This window comes from Coregonus lavaretus (assembly GCF_964263955.1).
Source record: "Coregonus lavaretus genome assembly, contig: HAP1_SCAFFOLD_102, whole genome shotgun sequence".
In the NCBI taxonomy this organism is placed as follows: Eukaryota; Metazoa; Chordata; class Actinopteri; order Salmoniformes; family Salmonidae; genus Coregonus; species Coregonus lavaretus.
In genome coordinates, this window is record NW_028159396.1 from 1,323,200 (window position 1) to 1,342,640 (window position 19,441).

General features: G+C 42.4%; 1 protein-coding gene across 2 annotated transcripts; it reads right to left on the reverse strand.

The window, feature by feature from the left end:
- Positions 1-7,351: 7,351 nt before the first annotated feature.
- Positions 7,352-14,539, reverse strand: LOC311122918 (uncharacterized protein). 2 transcript variants are annotated; one of them, XM_084197219.1, is made up of 2 exons: positions 13,768-14,539; positions 7,352-8,905 (listed from the first exon to the last, which is right to left on the reverse strand). In XM_084197219.1, exons 1-2 carry the CDS (start codon positions 14,312-14,314, stop codon positions 7,791-7,793), a joined length of 1,662 nt encoding a protein of 553 aa, XP_084053345.1. In that variant the 5' UTR covers positions 14,315-14,539; the 3' UTR covers positions 7,352-7,790. The 2 variants fall into 2 exon arrangements, with proteins under 2 accessions (XP_084053345.1, XP_084053346.1); XM_084197220.1 differs by having other exon boundaries at positions 7,358-8,908; positions 13,768-14,279.
- Positions 14,540-19,441: the final 4,902 nt, after the last annotated feature.

Consider the following 19,441-nt stretch of genomic DNA (forward strand, 5'->3'; position numbering starts at 1 on the left):
CATAAAAAAGCCAGACTACGGTTTGCAACTGCACATGGGGACAAAGATCGTACTTTTTGAAGAAATGTTCTCTGGTCTGATGAAACAAAAATAGAACTGTTTGGCCATAATGACCATCGTTATGTTTGGAGGAAAAAGGGGGGCTTGCAAGCCGAAGAACACCATCCCAACCGTGAAGCGCGGGGGTGGTCATGCTGTGGGGGTGCTTTGCTGCAGGAGGGACTGGTGCACTTCACAAAATAGATGGCATCATGAGGAAGGAAATTATGTGGATATATTGAAGCAACATCTCAAGACATCAGTCAGGAAGTTAAAGCTTGGTCGCAAATGGGTCTTCCAAATGGACAATGACCCCAAGCATCCTTCCAAAGTTGTGGCAAAATGGCTTAAGGACAACAAAGTCAAGGTATTGGAGTGGCCATCACAAAGCCCTGACCTCAATCCTATAGAACATTTGTGGGCAGAACTGAAAAAGTGTGTGCGAGCAAGGAGGCCTACAAACCTGACTCAGTTACACCAGCTCTGTCAGGAGGAATGGGCCAAAATTCACCCAACTTATTGTGGGAAGCTTGTGGAAGGCTACCCAAAACGACCCCAGTTAAACAATGTAAAGGCAATGCTACCAAATACTAATTGAGTGTATGTAAACTTCTGACCCACTGGGAATGTGATGAAATAAATAAAAGCTGAAATAAAATATTCTTTCTACTATTATTCTGACATTTCACGTTCTTAAAATAAAGTGGTGATCCTAACTGACCTAAGACGGGACATTTCTACTAGGATTAAATGTCTGGAATTGTGAAACTGAGTTTAAATGTATTTGGCTAAGGTGTATGTAAACTTCCGACTTCAACTGTAAGTGCTGACATATCACCACGCTGGCTACGTTTTCTACTGTGATTGGTCAACATCGACGGCATCGCTTCAGAAATAGACCAGGGCTGCGTTCAGTACATAACGTAATAGAACGTTCAACTGAATGGAAACGGTGCGGTACTGAACGACCAGTTGAAAAACTGGGAGGGGTTGGGTTCAGACCCGTCGCCAGACCTCAGTCTTAAGGGGGGCATATGAAATGCATGGGAGGGCAGGGCACAATTATTATTAGCCTACAGTACGTATATTTAATAATAAATTCCCTCAAGTGGGGGGGCACAAGCATTTTGGGGGGCGGGCCCGGCCCCCTATGGCCCGCCCATAGCGACGGGTGTGGTTGGGTTGTAGGTTCAAAATGCATCACTGCCAAATTAAATACGTCACTCTCACACCCACCGAACAGAGCAAACGTATTTCAAAGTCTGTTCAAGAACATAAAGAACATTGTGGGAAAATGTGTCCTCTAGTACAAACCGTTCCGCAACATAAACGTTCAAGCGAACTGAACGCACACCAGATTTCTATTTACTCCGCTTTAGCGTCCTTCACGGGCACGAGCACCGCGGATCGCGCCGCCTGGATAGAATTTCGCCCCAGGCTTCATTGAAATTGTCGCACAGACGGACTGACAGCCAGGAGCCAATATTATTAACCGTTACGACACGCATTTCTCAGCTAAATTACAATTTTTTTCTTTATCACTCAACTCTCATTTATAATGATTCTCGTTTGCAATGAGAGGGATATAGCTAGATATAGGCCTATGTATTGTTGATGTAGTCGTGGATGGATCAGAAGGATAGCAGGTGCGCGAGATAAACTATCAATCGGCCTATGCGTCATAATTACCTTTAGACATCTGACCTGCAATTTGTAAACAAAGCTGCTGTACTTAAAATTCGTAAAACCTTCAGTTTTATCAATTGGAAGTGACCCAAATAGCAATTTTATTTCGAGATATATTAAACCTGGAAAAAAATAGACTTTATTTGGGACTTACTGAGTCTATGGGATGTCGAGCATTTAAACTGAACAAAGCACTACATACAGAGATATGGGAAGCATTTGATCCATTGTCAACGTTCTGTTGGTGGCCCCCACTCTTGGTAGCTTTAACAACATATTCAAGTGTAGAACTTCAGTAGAATGCACCTTAAAAACCCACACATTGATTCAACTGCGGAGTTGTTTTTAAGACAGTACTCACTGGCGTTAATCAGATCTCCTGTCTTCTCTTCTTCTCCCTCTTCCTCCAGTGTGACAGTAATCTCCCCCTCCTCCTTCAATCCAGAAACTGCATCCTCCTCTTCCTCCTCCTCTTCTTCTTCTTCTTCTTTCACTCTGAAAGCTTCTGCTTCTATTTTGACAGTAACAGCCTCTTCTTCCTTCTCCTCTTTCATGAGAGTTTCTTTCTCCGTCCAGGAGACGACCTCTTCTTTAACAGGAGGGGAGTAGTTTAGTGAGTTCATGGTCGGGATGTTAGCTAGCTAGTTAGCATTAGTGCTGAGCTAATTTAGCAAGCCAGCTAGCTGACTTCTAACAACGTAAAATGAAATTAAATGCGGCAGCTAGCTATACAATAGCAGTTTGTTTAAAACACAGAGGCTAATATACACAGAAAGTGTCTAAAGAGCATTAATGTTTCGGCTATGTTGGCTAGCAAGCTACGGAGGAGGCTGACTAGCTGTTGTTGAAGAAGCGTCCCGTCCACTAGATTATACGTCACACCAGCAGCTTCGCCTGCAAGACGCATATCGCCATCTATTGACTGGAGTGGGTAACGCAGTTGAGAGAAACGTTTATTTTATTGACCGACAATAAGTTTATTTTTTAATTTCTTTAATTAAACAATATGATATTGAGACATACAAAGAGAAGCAAGTTGATTGATTAGTTCAGCAAATGTTTAATGATTGTGAATGTAAAAATATAATGTATATCTACTACACATCTGCATTCAAGGCAAATTCATATTTATTACCAGGGCTTCGGATACCAATCTGAAAAATGTGGACTGAACTGACATGTTACACTACATTAGATAACATTCTAGAACATTATTGTTATCTAATGTAGTTCTATAATAATAATGTTCTAGAATGTTATCTAATGTAGTTCTATAACATTCTAGAACTGTTTATTTTCCTGGTTCCAGAAAACCAGGTTACATTTACATTTTAGTAATTTAGCTGACGCTCTTATCCAGTGCATATAATTTCATCAGTTATCAGCTGCCGCCTTCGTCAGCCTTTCCAGACGTTTGGGAGATGGGACTTCTGTATCTGCATGGTCAGCTGTTGAGGGTTTGAGAGCCCAGTCTACCCTACAGTTTCCCATAACCTCTTGGTGGGGGGCCCAAACCGGGTGCTGTCAGCCGGCGCCAGTTTAGCCAGAGACTCACATGGGGCAGGGGAGTCACTCTCTGAGGCAGCATGCAAGGCAGAGCAACGTAAAGTTGGAAGATTGCCGGAATCAGGAGTCAATAAGCAGGAAATCCTGAATCCTACGCCCCTCCCCCTCCCTGCAACAGCACATACAGTCAGGAGCCGAGGAGAGGAGAAATGTGCCAACAAAAAAAATAATATATATATATCTTATCAAATCAAATTGTATTTGTCACATACACGTGTTTAGCAGATGTTATTGCGGGTGTAGCGAAATGCTTGTGCTTCTAGCCACGACAGTGCAGTATTATCTAACAAGTAATATTTAACAATTTCACAACATATACCCAATACACACAACCTAAGGGTCTTGTCTGCGGCAGCATTGTGCCGGTATAGCGACGCTACATAGCGACAGAGGCCTCTAACAATTTTATTACATTATTTCCTGGTCTCGGTGACGTAAGGGAGGACCTTTTAACGATCACTGGCTACCGACTATGGACCACGTGCTGCTACACGGGTATAGGTTAGGTCGTGAGTTACCACAAACTCGTTCATTATTATTTAAATCATTAATAAAAAGGTTCTAAGTTTGGGCTTATACATTATTAATTTAAAAGTGCAAAAATGCATGTACCAATGGCATGTGTAGAACTTCAGTAGAATACCCCTTTATAAAACACACATTAGTTCAACAAGTGAAGAGTCCCCTGTTTTTAAGACAATGCTCACTGGTGTTAATCAGATCTTCAGTCTCCTCCTACTCTTCCTCCTGAAACAACTTCTTCCTCCTCTTTTATTGAGCTAGAGGAAGAAGATTCCCTTCTTTCACTATAACATCCTCTTCTTCTTCCACTGTGACAGCCTCGAGCCCCTCTTCCTCTTTCACTCCAAAATATTATTTCTCTTTTTTCACTGTAACATCCTCCTCTTCTTCTTCTTTCAGTGTGACAGCATTTGGGAGTATTTTAGTGAGCTCATGGTCGGGGATGTTAGCTAGATAGCTAGTTAGCATTAGACTCAGCATCATCAATCTTAACACATTTTCAAATTTAACAATCAAATTACGATTAAGTTAACTAGTAGATACGTTAACAGGATTTTGTTCAAAACGCCGATATTTATATACATATAAATGGTCTAAAGAGCTTCAATGTTTCGGTTTTATGTTCGCCAACAAGCTATGAATCAGTAGCCATGTTGTAGTTGAAGAAACTTCCCGTCCCGTCCACTAGATTATACGTCACGCAAGAAGCATCACCAAAAAAAGACTCACATCCCCATTTGTTGACTGGAGAGGGTAACGCAGTTTAGAAAATATCCATGAAATTATTTATTCTGGCAAGCAATGTCATAAGAAATCATTTAAAAACAACCAGAGGTTATGTCATCTTACTTCTTACAGACAATACTTTCCTCCAGGGCTGGCCTGACCATTAGGCCTACAGGCTGGAGACACAATTTATGACAACCGTCATTAGACAGACACACTTCCCACTGGGCACACGCTGGTTGAATCAACGTTGTTTCCACGTCATTTCAGTGAAATTACGTTCACCCAACGTGGAATATACGTTGCATTGACGTCTGTTGCCCAGTGGGTTTTCACATCATACAGTTGTATCCCGATCAATTATCCTAAATCGGCCCTAAATACCTATCAAATACAAAATATTATCAAATACTAAATATTATCAAATACTAAATATTCTTTGATGTGAATATGGCAAACACTATATCCCAAAAACAGGTCAAAGTAAAATAGACAATATGGAATGAAGGCTACTCACAACTGCTGTCAGGGAGTTTAAACTCCGTGGGCTAAATTGTCATGATAATCAGTGTTTTATAGTTTGTATTCATACATTTCTGGACGAGCTGATAATAGCGAAGAAGAATAAAATACTTGTGCATTTCCTGCTGCGTAAACACATCGATTCTCATTCAAATAGGCTCAAGATAACTCCTGAAGAACTTGAGGAATTGATATTCAGAGCTTAAATAACCAAGAATAGTGTTGTTTTTTTAGACACAACTGCAAACTTTTAGGAGTTGGGTTGATGGGAAGTCGTGATGTCATCGGCCTCCCACCTTGCTTGAGGAAGAATAGAGGAGCAATAGAGAACGTCAAATTATAACCCTAATTAAAATTTTAGAATTTACAAAAACATCACATTGGGTTGTAGGTATAATATTATTTTGATTATAGGGGAAGAAAACACAAAATAAACTATATTCTAAGACAATAACAACAGATCACCCGGTCTGAGTTCATGTCCAATATTATACAGCTATTAGATCTAACAGATAAAGAAATGTGTGAGTAAGATATGACTAAAATGTCACACCCTCAGTTAAACTAATAATGTATGACTAATTAGTAGACTAGACGCTTAGAGAGTTAATCAAATGTGTTTATATATAAGATGCATATTTTGCCCAGCAACAGAGTATTTGTGTCTTGTAATTAGGCAAGCAGAAGTGCAAAATAGGAGACCGGTTCCAAAAACAGATGTCCTCACACAGGGAAAAGGGGGAGTGAGAGGCTTGCAGAATATTGTGAGAACCGTGATAACTAAAAAAAATGCAGCCTGCCCGAGCAAGGAGTAGACTATGATAAGAACATGTGTGTGTGTGTGTGTGTGTGTGTGTGTGACCTGATGGTCAGGAGATCAGAGGATAACCACATGAGCTAAACCCAGGTGTGAGTTTATAAGATGTGTGGAAACATACAGTGGAAACATACAGTGGAAACATACAGCCCGGTACTGTCCAGCCCACAGCGGGGTGGGATATTTCCTCTGACGTGTGTGTATAAAAAGATTGTACGTCCATTTTGTGGCAGAGCGCTCTCATGAATAAAGGCTGACCATTGCAGAAAGGACTCTTTGTTTAATTTATTTTAAACTAGAGATTTACAACCTCTGGGAATTATTCAAAGATTTAAGAAGTAGTTGATTTCAACCATTGATATAACAAAATTCTCGTGACACTAACCAATTATTAAAACCATTGTGTGAAATTATAGTTGAATCAAGGCATTCAGCCATGGGTATTGTAAACATTATTTTGGTTAGTTAGCTAACGTTAGCATAACTAGCTAGCTACTTCTGTCCAAATGATGTTTTCTAATGAAACGCCTAAGAATGTGTTTATGGTGGAACTTTCTGTATGTTTTCCTTCAAATTGTTGCTCAAAGCCCCCATGTGCATAGAGGATGTTTAAGCACCACAATAGGTTAGAGAAAGACAGCACTTGCCGAGACCGAGTTTGTATTCCTCAATATTTGACAAGCTGATCATAGCGAAGAAGAATGAGATACTTGTGCATTTCCTGTAAACACATCGATTCTCATTAAAATAGGCTCAAGATAACTCCTGATTAACTTGGGGAATGGATCTTCAGAGCTTAAAATAGCTAAACAAAAAAATCTTAAGCCTTCGTCAGGATCTGAGGGGACTATGAAGCAAGCTAGATCTACTCATCCTTCTACTGCTTCACATTCTAGCTCAGGCTATATCCTATCCGTATTATGAAGGTGGATATTGATCTTCAGTTATCTTCACATTCTAGCTCAGGCTATATATCCTATCCGTATTATGAAGGTGGACATTGATCTTCAGCCGGCTTCACAATCTAGCTCAGGCTATATATCCTATCCGTATTATGAAGGTGGACATGATCTTCAGCCAGCTTCACATTCTAGCTCAGGCTATATATCCTATCCCTATTATGAAGGTGGACATTGATCTTCAGTTAGCTTCACATTCTAGCTCAGGCTATATATCCTATCCGTATTATGAAGGTGGACATTGATCTTCAGTTAGCTTCACATTCTAGCTCAGGCTATATATCCTATCCGTATTATGAAGGTGGACATTGATCTTGCACCCGCTGCTTCCTCAAGCCTACTTGGCTTGTAACTGCACGTTTATGTCGTACGTTGCTAGTCGAAACACCGAACTCTGAACTCTTCATCAAGACAGACAATGCTGAAACATCAATCCATGGGGGTAGTCAGTGCCACATTTTAATTTGTGCCGAAATCAAAATGAAAGAGAAGTTATTTTGCAAATTAAGCAGGCGATGGTGTGACAAAGGCTGTTGGAAGAGCCATCTTTATTTTATTAATGTGGCATGAAGAAAACATTCTCAGTCAAAGATATCAGCCAATGGGAGCACTGTGTGTGTTCTCCATGTCCATGTGATGTGGCTTCAAACAAAGTCCCAACATTGTAAAATGACCACTTCTTTTAAAGAACGTCCAGGTTTGTGTCACAGTTCCAACATTCTAAACTGACCATTTCTTTTAAAGGTCCAGGTTTGTGTCACAGTTCCTTGTTGATGAGTGGTGAAGTAAATCATGGTTTCCAGAATGGCTAGACAGGTTCCAGTTGATATGGACGGTAAAAGGTACAACAATTTAAAAAGGATTAAATTACATAGTATAAATCAGGGCTTTCGGACATTTCTCCCAGGTGTGGATTCATTCATGCTCTTTCAGTTGATGAAACCATGTACATTTCATTCCACAGTGGGAGCAGTGGAAGGGGTCTCCCTTGTGTGTCTTTGCTCGTGCACTTTCATGTTCCATAAATTCTTAAAACTCTTTTCACAATGAGAACAGTGGAAAGGTTTCTCCACAGAGTGTATTAGCGCATGTTTTTTCAGATATCTCGACTGGGTGAAATCCTTCCCACACTGGAAGCAGTGGAAAGGCTTCTCTACAGAATGTGTTAGCTCATGTCTTTTCAGGTGTCCTGATAAGAAAAATGTCTTTCCACACTGGGAGCAGCTGTAAGGCTTCTCTCCTGTGTGTGTCTTCTCATGATATTTCAGGTCCCCCGATCGGGCAAAACTTTTTTCACACTGGGAGCAGTGGTAAGGTTTAAATCCAGAGTGTATTCTTTTATGTTCTTTAAGGTATTTTGATGAGGCAAAACTCTTTACACACTTAGAGCAATGGTAGGGTTTCTCTGCTGTGTGCGTTCGCTCGTGTTCCTTCAGGGACCCTAATGTAAAAAAATGCTTTGTACACTGGGAACAATGGAAAGGTTTCTCTTCAGAGTGTGTTATCGCATGTTTTCTCAGGGAATCTGATGAGAAAAATTTATTTTCACACTGGGAGCAGTGATAAGGCTTATATACAGAGTGTATTAGCTCATGATTTTTCAGGTTTCCTAACTGGGTAAATCTCTTCCCACACTGGGAGCAGGGGTAAGGCCTCTCTCCAGTGTGCGTTCTCTTATGTCCTTTTAGGTGCCCTAACTGGGAAAATGTCTTTCCACACTGAGAGCAGTGGTAAGGCTTCTCCCCTGTGTGTGTTTTCTCATGTATTTTCAGGCTCCCTAACCAGCTAAAACTCCTTCCACACTGAGAGCAGTGGTGAGGCTTCTCTCCGGAGTGTATTCTCTCATGTTGTTTCAGGCCATCTAACCGGCTAAATTCCTTCCCACAGTCTGAACAGTGGTATGGCTTGTCTCCAAAGTGTATTATTTCATGTACTTTCAGGTATTCTAAAGTGGTAAAACTCTTTCCACAGTGGGAGCAGTGGTGTGGTCTTGCTGGTTTGGGAATCTCTGGGTCTGGTTCCCCTGAAAGACTCTTCCCGCTGTCAGAGTTAGAATCTAGTCTCTCTCCTGCTAAATAGAGTATTTGGTTAAACAGAGAGACCTGAATGAAACCTCCACATGATAAAACTGTCTATGAGGTTTAATCTAGACTAGATCCCTCAATAAAAGATCAGTGTGTCATCACAGAGTGCTTTGTAGGCTAATAAAAACACTATTAAACTTAGTGTTGTTATGCATTTATTAGACCTAATGGATAAATAGACTAGTCAGTATAGGATACATTTATTAGACCTAATGGATAAATAGACTAGTCAGTATAGGATACATTTATTAGACCTAATGGATAAATAGACTAGTCAGTATAGGATACATGTATTAGACCTAATGGATAAATAGACTAGTCAGTATAGGATACATTTATTAGACCTAATGGATAAATAGACTAGTCAGTACAGGATACATGTGTTAGACCTAATGGATAAATAGACTAGTCAGTATAGGATACATTTATTAGACCTAATGGATAAATAGACTAGTCAGTATAGGATACATTTATTAGACCTAATGGATAAATAGCCTAGTCAGTATAGGATACATTTTAAGTATACATTTTTGTTATTTGGTAAACTCCTCGATTAAACAATTGGATCGTTCCATATGAATTCAATCCCTTTCTGACTGCACCCCTTTAGATTTGAATGAAACATTCCAAACACGTTTGCCCATGGTGAAAGTGTTCAGAAAGTGACTTTCTGGACCTGAATGCCAAAACATTCAGGAGATAGAGGTTCTCAAAGTTGACTCACTTTGCATATCCCACCCTACCATGAGACACCCATGTCTTCATCACTGAAATAGATAAACGGTTGAGTTTGATATCATTTGAAAGCTTACAGGGTTATCAAACAATTGTATAATTTCTTTAAAAAAAAATAATGTTAAAAAAATAGATGCGGTTAAGAGGTCAATGGAAATGGTCATCAGAATCAGAGGTTATGCTACAGGACTGCTCTGATTGGAATATGTTCAGAGACTCCGCCGATAACGTTGAGGAGCTAACCATCTCCGTCACCGGCTTCATTAGGAAATGCATAGGCGACGTTGTCCCCACAGTGAAGGTCCCCAATCAAAAGCCCTGGATGAATACAGCGGTTGGCGCTAAGCTAAAGGACAGGGCTACCGCACACAGGGCTATCACAGACAACCCTGAGGACAGGAACAGGAAGTCCCGCTACGACCTCCGCAGAGTCATCAGATGATCAAAAGGACACTATAGGAATGAGGTGATATTAACAAACAGTTCGTGACGGCAAAAACAAAAATGGCTACACGGACTGAGTTGACCCTTGTATTTAATTTTTCTATGCACACTCACAGGACTCCACACACACACACACACACCATTTGCTCAAATCAAATCAGATTTTATTTGTCACATGCGCCGAATACAACAGGTGTAGAGTACCGTGAAATGCTTACTTACAAGAAAGAGTTACAAAAATATTTACTAAATTAAATACAATTTAAATAAAAAGTAACACAATAAAATAACGAGGCTATATACAGGGGGGGGGGGGTGTCAATGTAAATAGTCTGGGTGGCCATTTGATTAATTGTTCAGCAGTCTTATGGCTTGGGGGTAGAAGCTGTTAAATAGCCCTTTGGATCTAGACTTGGCGCTCCGGTACTGCTTGCCGTGATGCAACCGGTCTTTTTGAGGATCTGGGGACCCATGCCAAATCTTTTCAGTCTCCTGAGGGGGAAAGGTGTTGTTGTGCCCTCTTCACGACTGTCTTGGTGTGTTTGGACCATTATAGTTTGTTGGTGATGTGGACACCAAGGGACTTGAAACTCTCGACCCGCTCCACTACAGCCCCGTCAATGTTAATGGGGGCCTGTTCGGCCGGCCTTTTCCTGTAGTCCACGATCAGCTCCTTTGTCTTGCTCACATTGAGGGAGAGGTTGTTGTCCTGGCACCACACTGCCAGGTCTCTGACCTCCTCCCTATAGGCTGTCTCATCGTTGTCGGTGATCAGGCCTACCACTGTGTTGTCAGCAAACTTAATGATGGGGTTGGAGTTGTGTTTGGCCACGCAGTCATGGTTGAACAGGGAGTACAGGAGGGGACTAAGCGCGCACCCCTGAGGGGCCCCTGTGTTGAGGATCAGCGTGGCAGATGTGTTGTAACCTACCTTTCCACCTGGGGGCGGCCAGTCAGGAAGTCCAGGGTCCTTAGCTTAGCGATGAGCTTTGTGGGCACTATGGTGTTGAACGCTAGTCATAGTCAATGAACAGCATTCTCACGTAGGTGTTCCTTTTGTCCAGGTTGGAGAGGGCAGTGTAGAGTGCGATTGAGATTGCGTCATCTGTGGATCTGTTGGAGCGGTATGCGAATTGGAGTGGGTCTAAGCTTTCCGGGATGATGGTGTTGATGTGAGCCATGACCAGCATTTCAAAGCACTTCATGGCTACCGACGCGAGTGCTACGGGGCGGTAATCATTTAGGCAGGTTACCTTCGCTTCCTTGGGCACAGAGACTACGGTGGTCTGCTTGAAACATGTAGGTATTACAGACTTGGTCAGGGAGAGGTTGAAAATGTCAGTGAAGACACTTGCCAGTTGGTTCGCACATGCTTTGAGTACACGTCCTGGTAATCCGTCTGGCCCCGCGGCTTTGTGAATGTTGACCTGTTTAAAGGTCTTGCTCACATCGGCTACCAAGAGCGTGATCACACAGTCGTCCGGAACAGCTGGTGCTCTCATGCATACTTCAGTGTTGCTTGCCTGTCCCGCTCCTTGAAAGCGGCAGCTCTAGCCTTTAGCTCGGTGCGGATGTTGCCTGTAGTCAATGGCTTCTGGTTGGGATATGTACGTACGGTCACTGTGGGGACGACGTCGTTGATGCACTTATTGATGAACCCGGTGACTGAGGTGGTATACTCCTTAATGCCATTGGATGAATCCCAGAACATATTCCAGTATGTGCTAGAAAAACAGTCCTGTAGTGTAGCATCCGCGTCATCTGACCACTTCCGTATTGAGCGAGTCACTGGTACTTCCTGCTTTAGTTTTTGCTTGTAAGCAGGAATCAGGAGGATAGAATTATGGTCAGATTTGCCAAATGGAGGGAGAGCTTTGTATGCGTCTCTGTGTGTAGAGTAAAGATGGTCTAGAGTTATTTTTGCTCTGGTTGAACATGCTGGTAGAAATGAGGTAAAACAGATTTAAGTTTGCCTGCATTAAAGTCCCCGACCACTAGGAGCGCTGCTTCTGGATGAGCATTTTCTTGTTTGCTTATGGCCTTATACAGCTCGTTGAGTGCGGTCTTAGTGCCAGCATCAGTTTGTGGTGGTAAATAGACGGCTACGAATAATATAGATGAGAACTCTCTTGGTAGATAGTGGGTCTACAGCTTATCATGAGATACTCTACCTCAGGCAAGCAATACCTCAAGACTTCTTTAATATTAGACATCGCGCACCAGCTGTTATTGACAAATAGACACACACCCCCACCCCTCATCTTACCAGACGTAGCTGCTCTGTCCTGCCGATGCACGGAAAACTCAGCCAGCTCTATATTATCCGCGTCGTTGTTCAGCCACGACAGTTTTTAATGTCCCGTTGGTAGGATAGTCTTAATCGTAGATCATCCATTTTATTTTCCAATGATTGCACGTTGGCCAATTGTACGGATGGTAGTGGAGGTTTACTCACTGGCCTATGAATTCTCAGAAGGCAGCCCTCCGCCCCCCTTTTTCTCCATCTTTTCTTCACGCAAATGACGGGGATTTGGGCCCATTCCCGAGAAAGCAGTATATCCTTTGCGTCAGACTCGTTAAAGAAAAAATCTTCATCCAGTTCGAGGTGAGTAACCGCTGTTCTGATGTCCAGAAGCTCTTTTCGTTCATAAGAGACGGTAGCAGCAACATTGTGTACAAAATAAGTTACAAACAACGCGAAAAAACAAACTAAATATCCCAGTTGGTTAGGAGCCCGTAAGCCATCCAGCAGAGTGAAGGAAAAGCAGCCAACAAATGCTCAGCATATGTGGGAACTCCTTCAAGACCATTGGAAAAGCATTCCAGGTGAAGCTGGTTGAGAGAATGCCAAGAGTGTGCAAAGATGTCATCAAGGCAAAGGGTGGCTATTTGAAGAATCTCAAATATATTTTGATTTGTTTAACACTTTTCAGTTACTACATGATTCCATATGTGTTATTTCATAGTTTTGATGTCTTCACTATTATTTTACAATGTAGAAAATAGTACAATTAAAGAAAAACCCTGGAATGAGTAGGTGTCCAAACTTTTGACTGGTACTGTATATGAACATAAAAAATAGGAGTTTACATGTTTTTAGATCATTTATGTTAAAGGTTAAAAAAAAAAAAAATCTTTAAAAGTATTAAATAGTTTGACAACCCTATTTGTAAGCTTTCAAATTATATCAAACTCAACCGTTTATCTTTTCCAGTGATGAAGACATGGATGTCTCATGGTGGTGGGGTATGTAAAATGGGTCAACTTTGACCTCCTCTATCGCTTGTCTAATAAATCAGACTGACCAATTCTTGGTATACAGTCGGGGAAAAAGAAGGCATTGCAAAATTGAATAAAATGACATTGGAACTTAGTCTACCGGTTGTTTGTGTGGTTGGTCCTTCAGTGGGTCAACATGTTGGCTAATACCTACACAATGGAAGGCATCGCCAGAATCGTAACTAACTATCTACTGAATGTTTTGGCACTGAAGTCCAACAAGTAAATCATCAAAAGGGGCGCAGTCATAAAGTGATTGAAATCATATGGAACGACCCAATTCCTACAGAACAAGTGTAGAGCTTCAGTAGAATGCCCCTTAAAAACCACACTTTGGTTCAACAACTGCAAGCAGAGTTCGTGCCCCTGTTTTTAAGATAGTACTTACTGGTGTCAATCAGATCTGCAGGTGTCGCCTCCTCTTTCACTCCCAAATCGTCTTCCTTCTCTTTTATTGAGATGGCCTGCTGTTCCTCTTTCACTACAAAAGGTTCTTTCTCTTCTTTCACTATAACATCCTCCTCTTTTTCTTTCAATGTGACAGCCTCATCTTCCTCCTTTTCCAGTCTGAAAGCTTCTTCCTCCTCCTCTTTAACTGTGACAGCCTCATCTTCCTCCTTTTCCAGTCTGAAAGCTTCTTCCTCCTCCTCTTTAACAGTGACAGTCACATCTTCCTCCTTTTCCAGTCTGAAGGCTTCTTCCTCCTCTTCTTTAACTGTGACAGTCACCTCTTCCTCCTTTTCCAGACTGAAAGCTTCTTCCTCCTCTTCTTTAACTGTGACAGTCACCTCTTCATTCTCCCCCTCTTTCACTCCAAAAACGGCATCCTCTTCTTCTTCTTCTTCTTTTACGACAATGTTCAGCCCCAGAGTTTCTTTCTCCATAGACCAGACCTCCTCTTCTTTAGCAGGGGAGGAGTAGTTTAGTGAGCTCATGGTCAGGGATGTTAGCTAGCTTGTTAGCATTAGCCACTAGCCTAGAGTTAAAACTAATGTAACCAGCCAGGTAGTTGACAACGTAAATATAAAGACAGTGTGTTTAAACACTTACTAAACACAACAATTGGTTTCAAGAGCTTCAACGTTTCGGTTTAATAGCTGCTAGCAAGCTACCGAGGTGGTTGAAGAAGTAGTCCATCGTTGTTGTTGAAAAAGAGTCCCGCCCCGTCCACTACATTATACGTCACGCAAGAAGCATCATCTGAAAGACTCACATCGCCATCTGCTGACTGGAGTTGGAGTGAGTAAGGCAGTTCAACAAAATAAAATATTCACTACATTGCAAAGAATGTCATATTCATTTCTAAATAACCTGATGTTTTCTCTTACAACTTACAAATAATTTGTTCTTTTTTTTCACATCCAGTTTTTATCTACATGTGACCATACTATTCCCTTAAAGCCACTCTATAAGATATGACCATACTATTCCCTTAAAGTCACTCTGTAAGATGTGACCATACTATTCCCTTAAAGTCACTCTGTAAGATGTGACCATACTATTCCCTTAAAGTCACTCTGTAAGATGTGACCATACTATTCCCTTAAAGCCACTCTGTAAGATGTGACCATACTATTCCCTTAAAGTCACTCTGTAAGATGTGACCATACTATTCCCTTAAAGTCACTCTGTAAGATGTGACCATACTATTCCCTTAAAGTCACTCTGTAAGATGTGACCATACTATTCCCTTAAAGCCACTCTGTAAGATGTGACCATACTATTCCATTAAAGTCACTCTGTAAGATGTGACCATACTATTCCCTTAAAGTCACTCTGTAAGATGTGACCATACTATTCCCTTAAAGTCACTCTGTAAGATGTGACCATACTATTCCCTTAAAGTCACTCTGTAAGATGTGACCATACTATTCCCTTAAAGTCACTCTGTAAGATGTGACCATACTATTCCCTTAAAGTCACTCTGTAAGATGTGACCATACTATTCCCTTAAAGCCACTCTGTAAGATGTGACCATACTATTCCCTTAAAGTCACTCTGTAAGATGTGACCATACTATTCCCTTAAAGTCACTCTGTAAGATGTGACCATACTATTCCCTTAAAGTCACTCTGTAAGATGTGACCATACTATTCCCTTAAAGTCACTCTGTAAGATGTGACCATACTATTCCCTTAAAGTCACTCTGTAAGATGTGACCATACTATTCCCTTAAAGTCACACTCTGTATTCCAAATTATTACTATTGCTACATAATATAAAAAAGTGGGTTACCGACACAAACATTGGCGCAAATGCATCACATGCAAATAACATTGGATTATACAGTGGGGAAAAAAAGTATTTAGTCAGCCACCAATTGTGCAAGTTCTCCCACTTAAAAAGATGAGAGAGGCCTGTAATTTTCATCATAGGTACACGTCAACTATGACAGACAAATTGAGGAAAAGAAATCCAGAAAATCACATTGTAGGATTTTTAATTAATTTATTTGCAAATTATGGTGGAAAATAAGTATTTGGTCAATAACAAAAGTTTCTCAATACTTTGTTATATACCCTTTGTTGGCAATGACACAGGTCAAATGTTCTCTGTAAGTCTTCACAAGGTTTTCACACACTGTTGCTGGTATTTTGGCCCATTCCTCCATGCAGATCTCCTCTAGAGTAGTGATGTTTTGGGGCTGTCGCTGGGCAACACGGACTTTCAATTTCCTTCAAAGATTTTCTATGGGATTGAGATCTGGAGACTGGCTAGGCCACTCCAGGACCTTGAAATGCTTCTTACGAAGCCAATCCTTCGTTGCCCGGGCGGTGTGTTTGGGATCATTGTCATGCTGAAAGACCCAGCCACGTTTCATCTTCAATGCCCTTGCTGATGGAAGGAGGTTTTCACTCAAAATCTCACGATACATGGCCCCATTCATTCTTTCCTTTACACGGATCAGTCGTCCTGGTCCCTTTGCAGAAAAACAGCCCCAAAGCATGATGTTTCCACCCCCATGCTTCACAGTAGGTATGGTGTTCTTTGGATGCAACTCAGCATTCTTTGTCCTCCAAACACGACGAGTTGAGTTTTTACCAAAAAGTTCTATTTTGGTTTCATCTGACCATATGACATTCTCCCAATCCTCTTCTGGATCATCCAAATGCAATCTAGCAAACTTCAGACGGGCCTGGACATGTACTGGCTGAAGCAGGGGGACACGTCTTGCACTGCAGGATTTGAGTCCCTGGCGGCGTAGTGTGTTACTGATGGTAGGCTTTGTTACTTTGGTCCCAGCTCTCTGCAGGTCATTCACTAGGTCCCCCCATGTGGTTCTGGGATTTTTGCTCACCGTTCTTGTGATCATTTTGACCCCACGGGGTGAGATCTTGCGTGGAGCCCCAGATCGAGGGAGATTATCAGTGGTCTTGTATGTCTTCCATTTCCTAATAATTGCTCCCACAGTTGATTTTTTCAAACCAAGCTGCTTACCTATTACAGATTCAGTCTTCCCAGCCTGGTGCAGGTCTACAATTTTGTTTCTGGTGTCCTTTGACAGCTCTTTGGTCTTGGCCATAGTGGAGTTTGGAGTGTGACTGTTTGAGGTTGTGGACAGGTGTCTTTTATACTGATAACAAGTTCAAACAGGTGCCATTAATACAGGTAACGAGTGGAGGACAGAGGAGCCTCTTAAAGAAGAAGTTACAGGTCTGTGAGAGCCAGAAATCTTGCTTGTTTGTAAGTGACCAAATACTTATTTTCCACCATAATTTGCAAATAAATTCATAAAAAATCCTACAATGTGATTTTCTGGAATTTTTTTCCTCAATTTGTCTGTCATAGTTGACGTGTACCTATGATGAAAATTACAGGCCTCTCTCATCTTTTTAAGTGGGAGAACTTTCACAATTGGTGGCTGACTAAATACTTTTTTTCCCCACTGTATAGTGTGAGAGCAGACACACACACACACACACACACACACACACACACACACACACACACACACACACACACACACACACACACACACACATACACACACACATACACACACACACACACACACACACACACACACACACAGAGGAAAGACACAGAGGCAGAGATTGACAAGAAACCATTTAATAACCGAGTGCGTATGAAAACCAAAAGGAGTGTGGTGACATCAGTCTACTCATATTCTCTCTCCCCCACATCTCTCTCTCTCTCTCTCCCCACGTCTCTCTCTCTCTCTCCCCACATATCTCTCTCTCTCTCTCCCCACGTCTCTCTCTCTCTCTCTCTCTCTCTCTCTCTCCCCACATGTCTCTCTCTCTCTCCTCCACATCTCTCTCCCCCACATGTCTCTCTCTCTCCCCCACATGTCTCTCTCTCTCCCACGTCTCTCTCTCTCTCTCTCTCTCTCTCTCTCTCTGGTGCTGATGGAGGGTGGGTTGCTAACAGTTATTCTTGGTGGGACTGACTCTCTGTGCTGGGTGCTGCTGGGTGGATTACTAGGTAACTGTAACTACACAGACATGATGTGAAAAGGCACCCTGTACCCTCTCTAGTGTACTAGTGAATAGGATGCCATGTCAGACGCAGGTGAGACTACCACAATAAAAAGTTCCTTCTGTACAAAAGCCATTCTAGAAATACACACACACACACACACACACACACACACACACACACACACACACACACACACACACACACACACACACACACACACACGACATACACACACACACACACACACACACACACACACACCTGTAAAAAAAAAAGAGCAAAGCAGTGAGCTGAACATTAAAATAACATTAAAACAACAGCAGACCGGGAGAGGTTGATTCCAGTGAAGCATTATGGGGCAGGAGAGGAGTGGACTGTGTCCCAGATGGCACCATATTCCCAATGTAGCCCTATGGACAAACTAGTGCACTATATAGAGAACAGGGTGCTGAGACGCAGACATGGATCACATGCCAAACTAAACACACTAAACTAGCTAATGGTCTCCCTGAAAACCAGGCAGATGGACAGACTCACACTGAAGATGATTTAAGTGCCTACAACATTCCCTCTCCCTCTCCCCCTCCCTCTCCCCTCCCCTCCCCCTCCTCTCCCTCCCTCCCCTCTCTCTCCCTCCCCTCTCCTCTCCCTCCCCTCTCCCTACCTCCCCCTCCCTCCCCTCTCCCTACCTCCCCCTCCCCTCTCCCTCCCCCTCAAGTCCAAAGCTGAGATGATTATCGATAGTCAATTGAATTTTCGTCTTCTTCTTCTTGTGTTTTTATTTTAAAAGCTGTTTCAACAGCTTCAGTGTCTGTGTCTGTGAAACGATGTGACCCTGAAAACCGTCCCGTTGGATATCGGCCTGTTACTCCGCACTTCTCAGTTCCACCTTGTCTGGTTCCTAGCTGTGACATCACTGTTCCATTCTGTGACCTTACTGTTCCATTCTGTGACCTCACTGTTCCATTCTGTGACATCACTGTTCCATTCTGTGACTTTACTCTTCCATTCTGTGACATCACTGTTCCATTCTGTGACATCACTGTTCCATTCTGTGACATCCCTGTTCCATTCTGTGACAGTGCAGAACTACACACACTCCAGAGAGATGTGGAATGTGTGTGTGTGTGTGTACACAGTGACATCACAATAGTAAATCTATGATCTGGAAACACACATTGACACGGTGATGTGATAGGAGCATGAACTAAGAGGACAGAGAGGGACAAGTGTTTCCTGTTCAGTGGGGCATGGAGAAGGGAAGGAGGGAGGTGTGTGGGTGTGGACAGTCTTTTCTCTTGGTTCTACACTCCACCTCTACATCTCCTCCTTCCTCCTCTCCCTCCATCCTCCTCTATCCTCCTCTCCTCTTCCTCCATCCTCCTCTCCTCTTCCTCCTATCCTCTCCCTCCATCCTCCTCTCCCTCCATCCTCCTCTCCTCTTCCTCCATCCTTCTCTTCCTCCACCATCCTCTCCCTCCCTACATCATCCTCTCCCTCCATCCTCCTCTCCTCTTCCTCCATCCGCCTCTTCCTCCACCATCCTCCCTCCATCATCCTCTCCCTCCATCCTCCTCTTCCTCCACCCTCCTCTCCCTCCATCCCTGTGTCCTAACAAA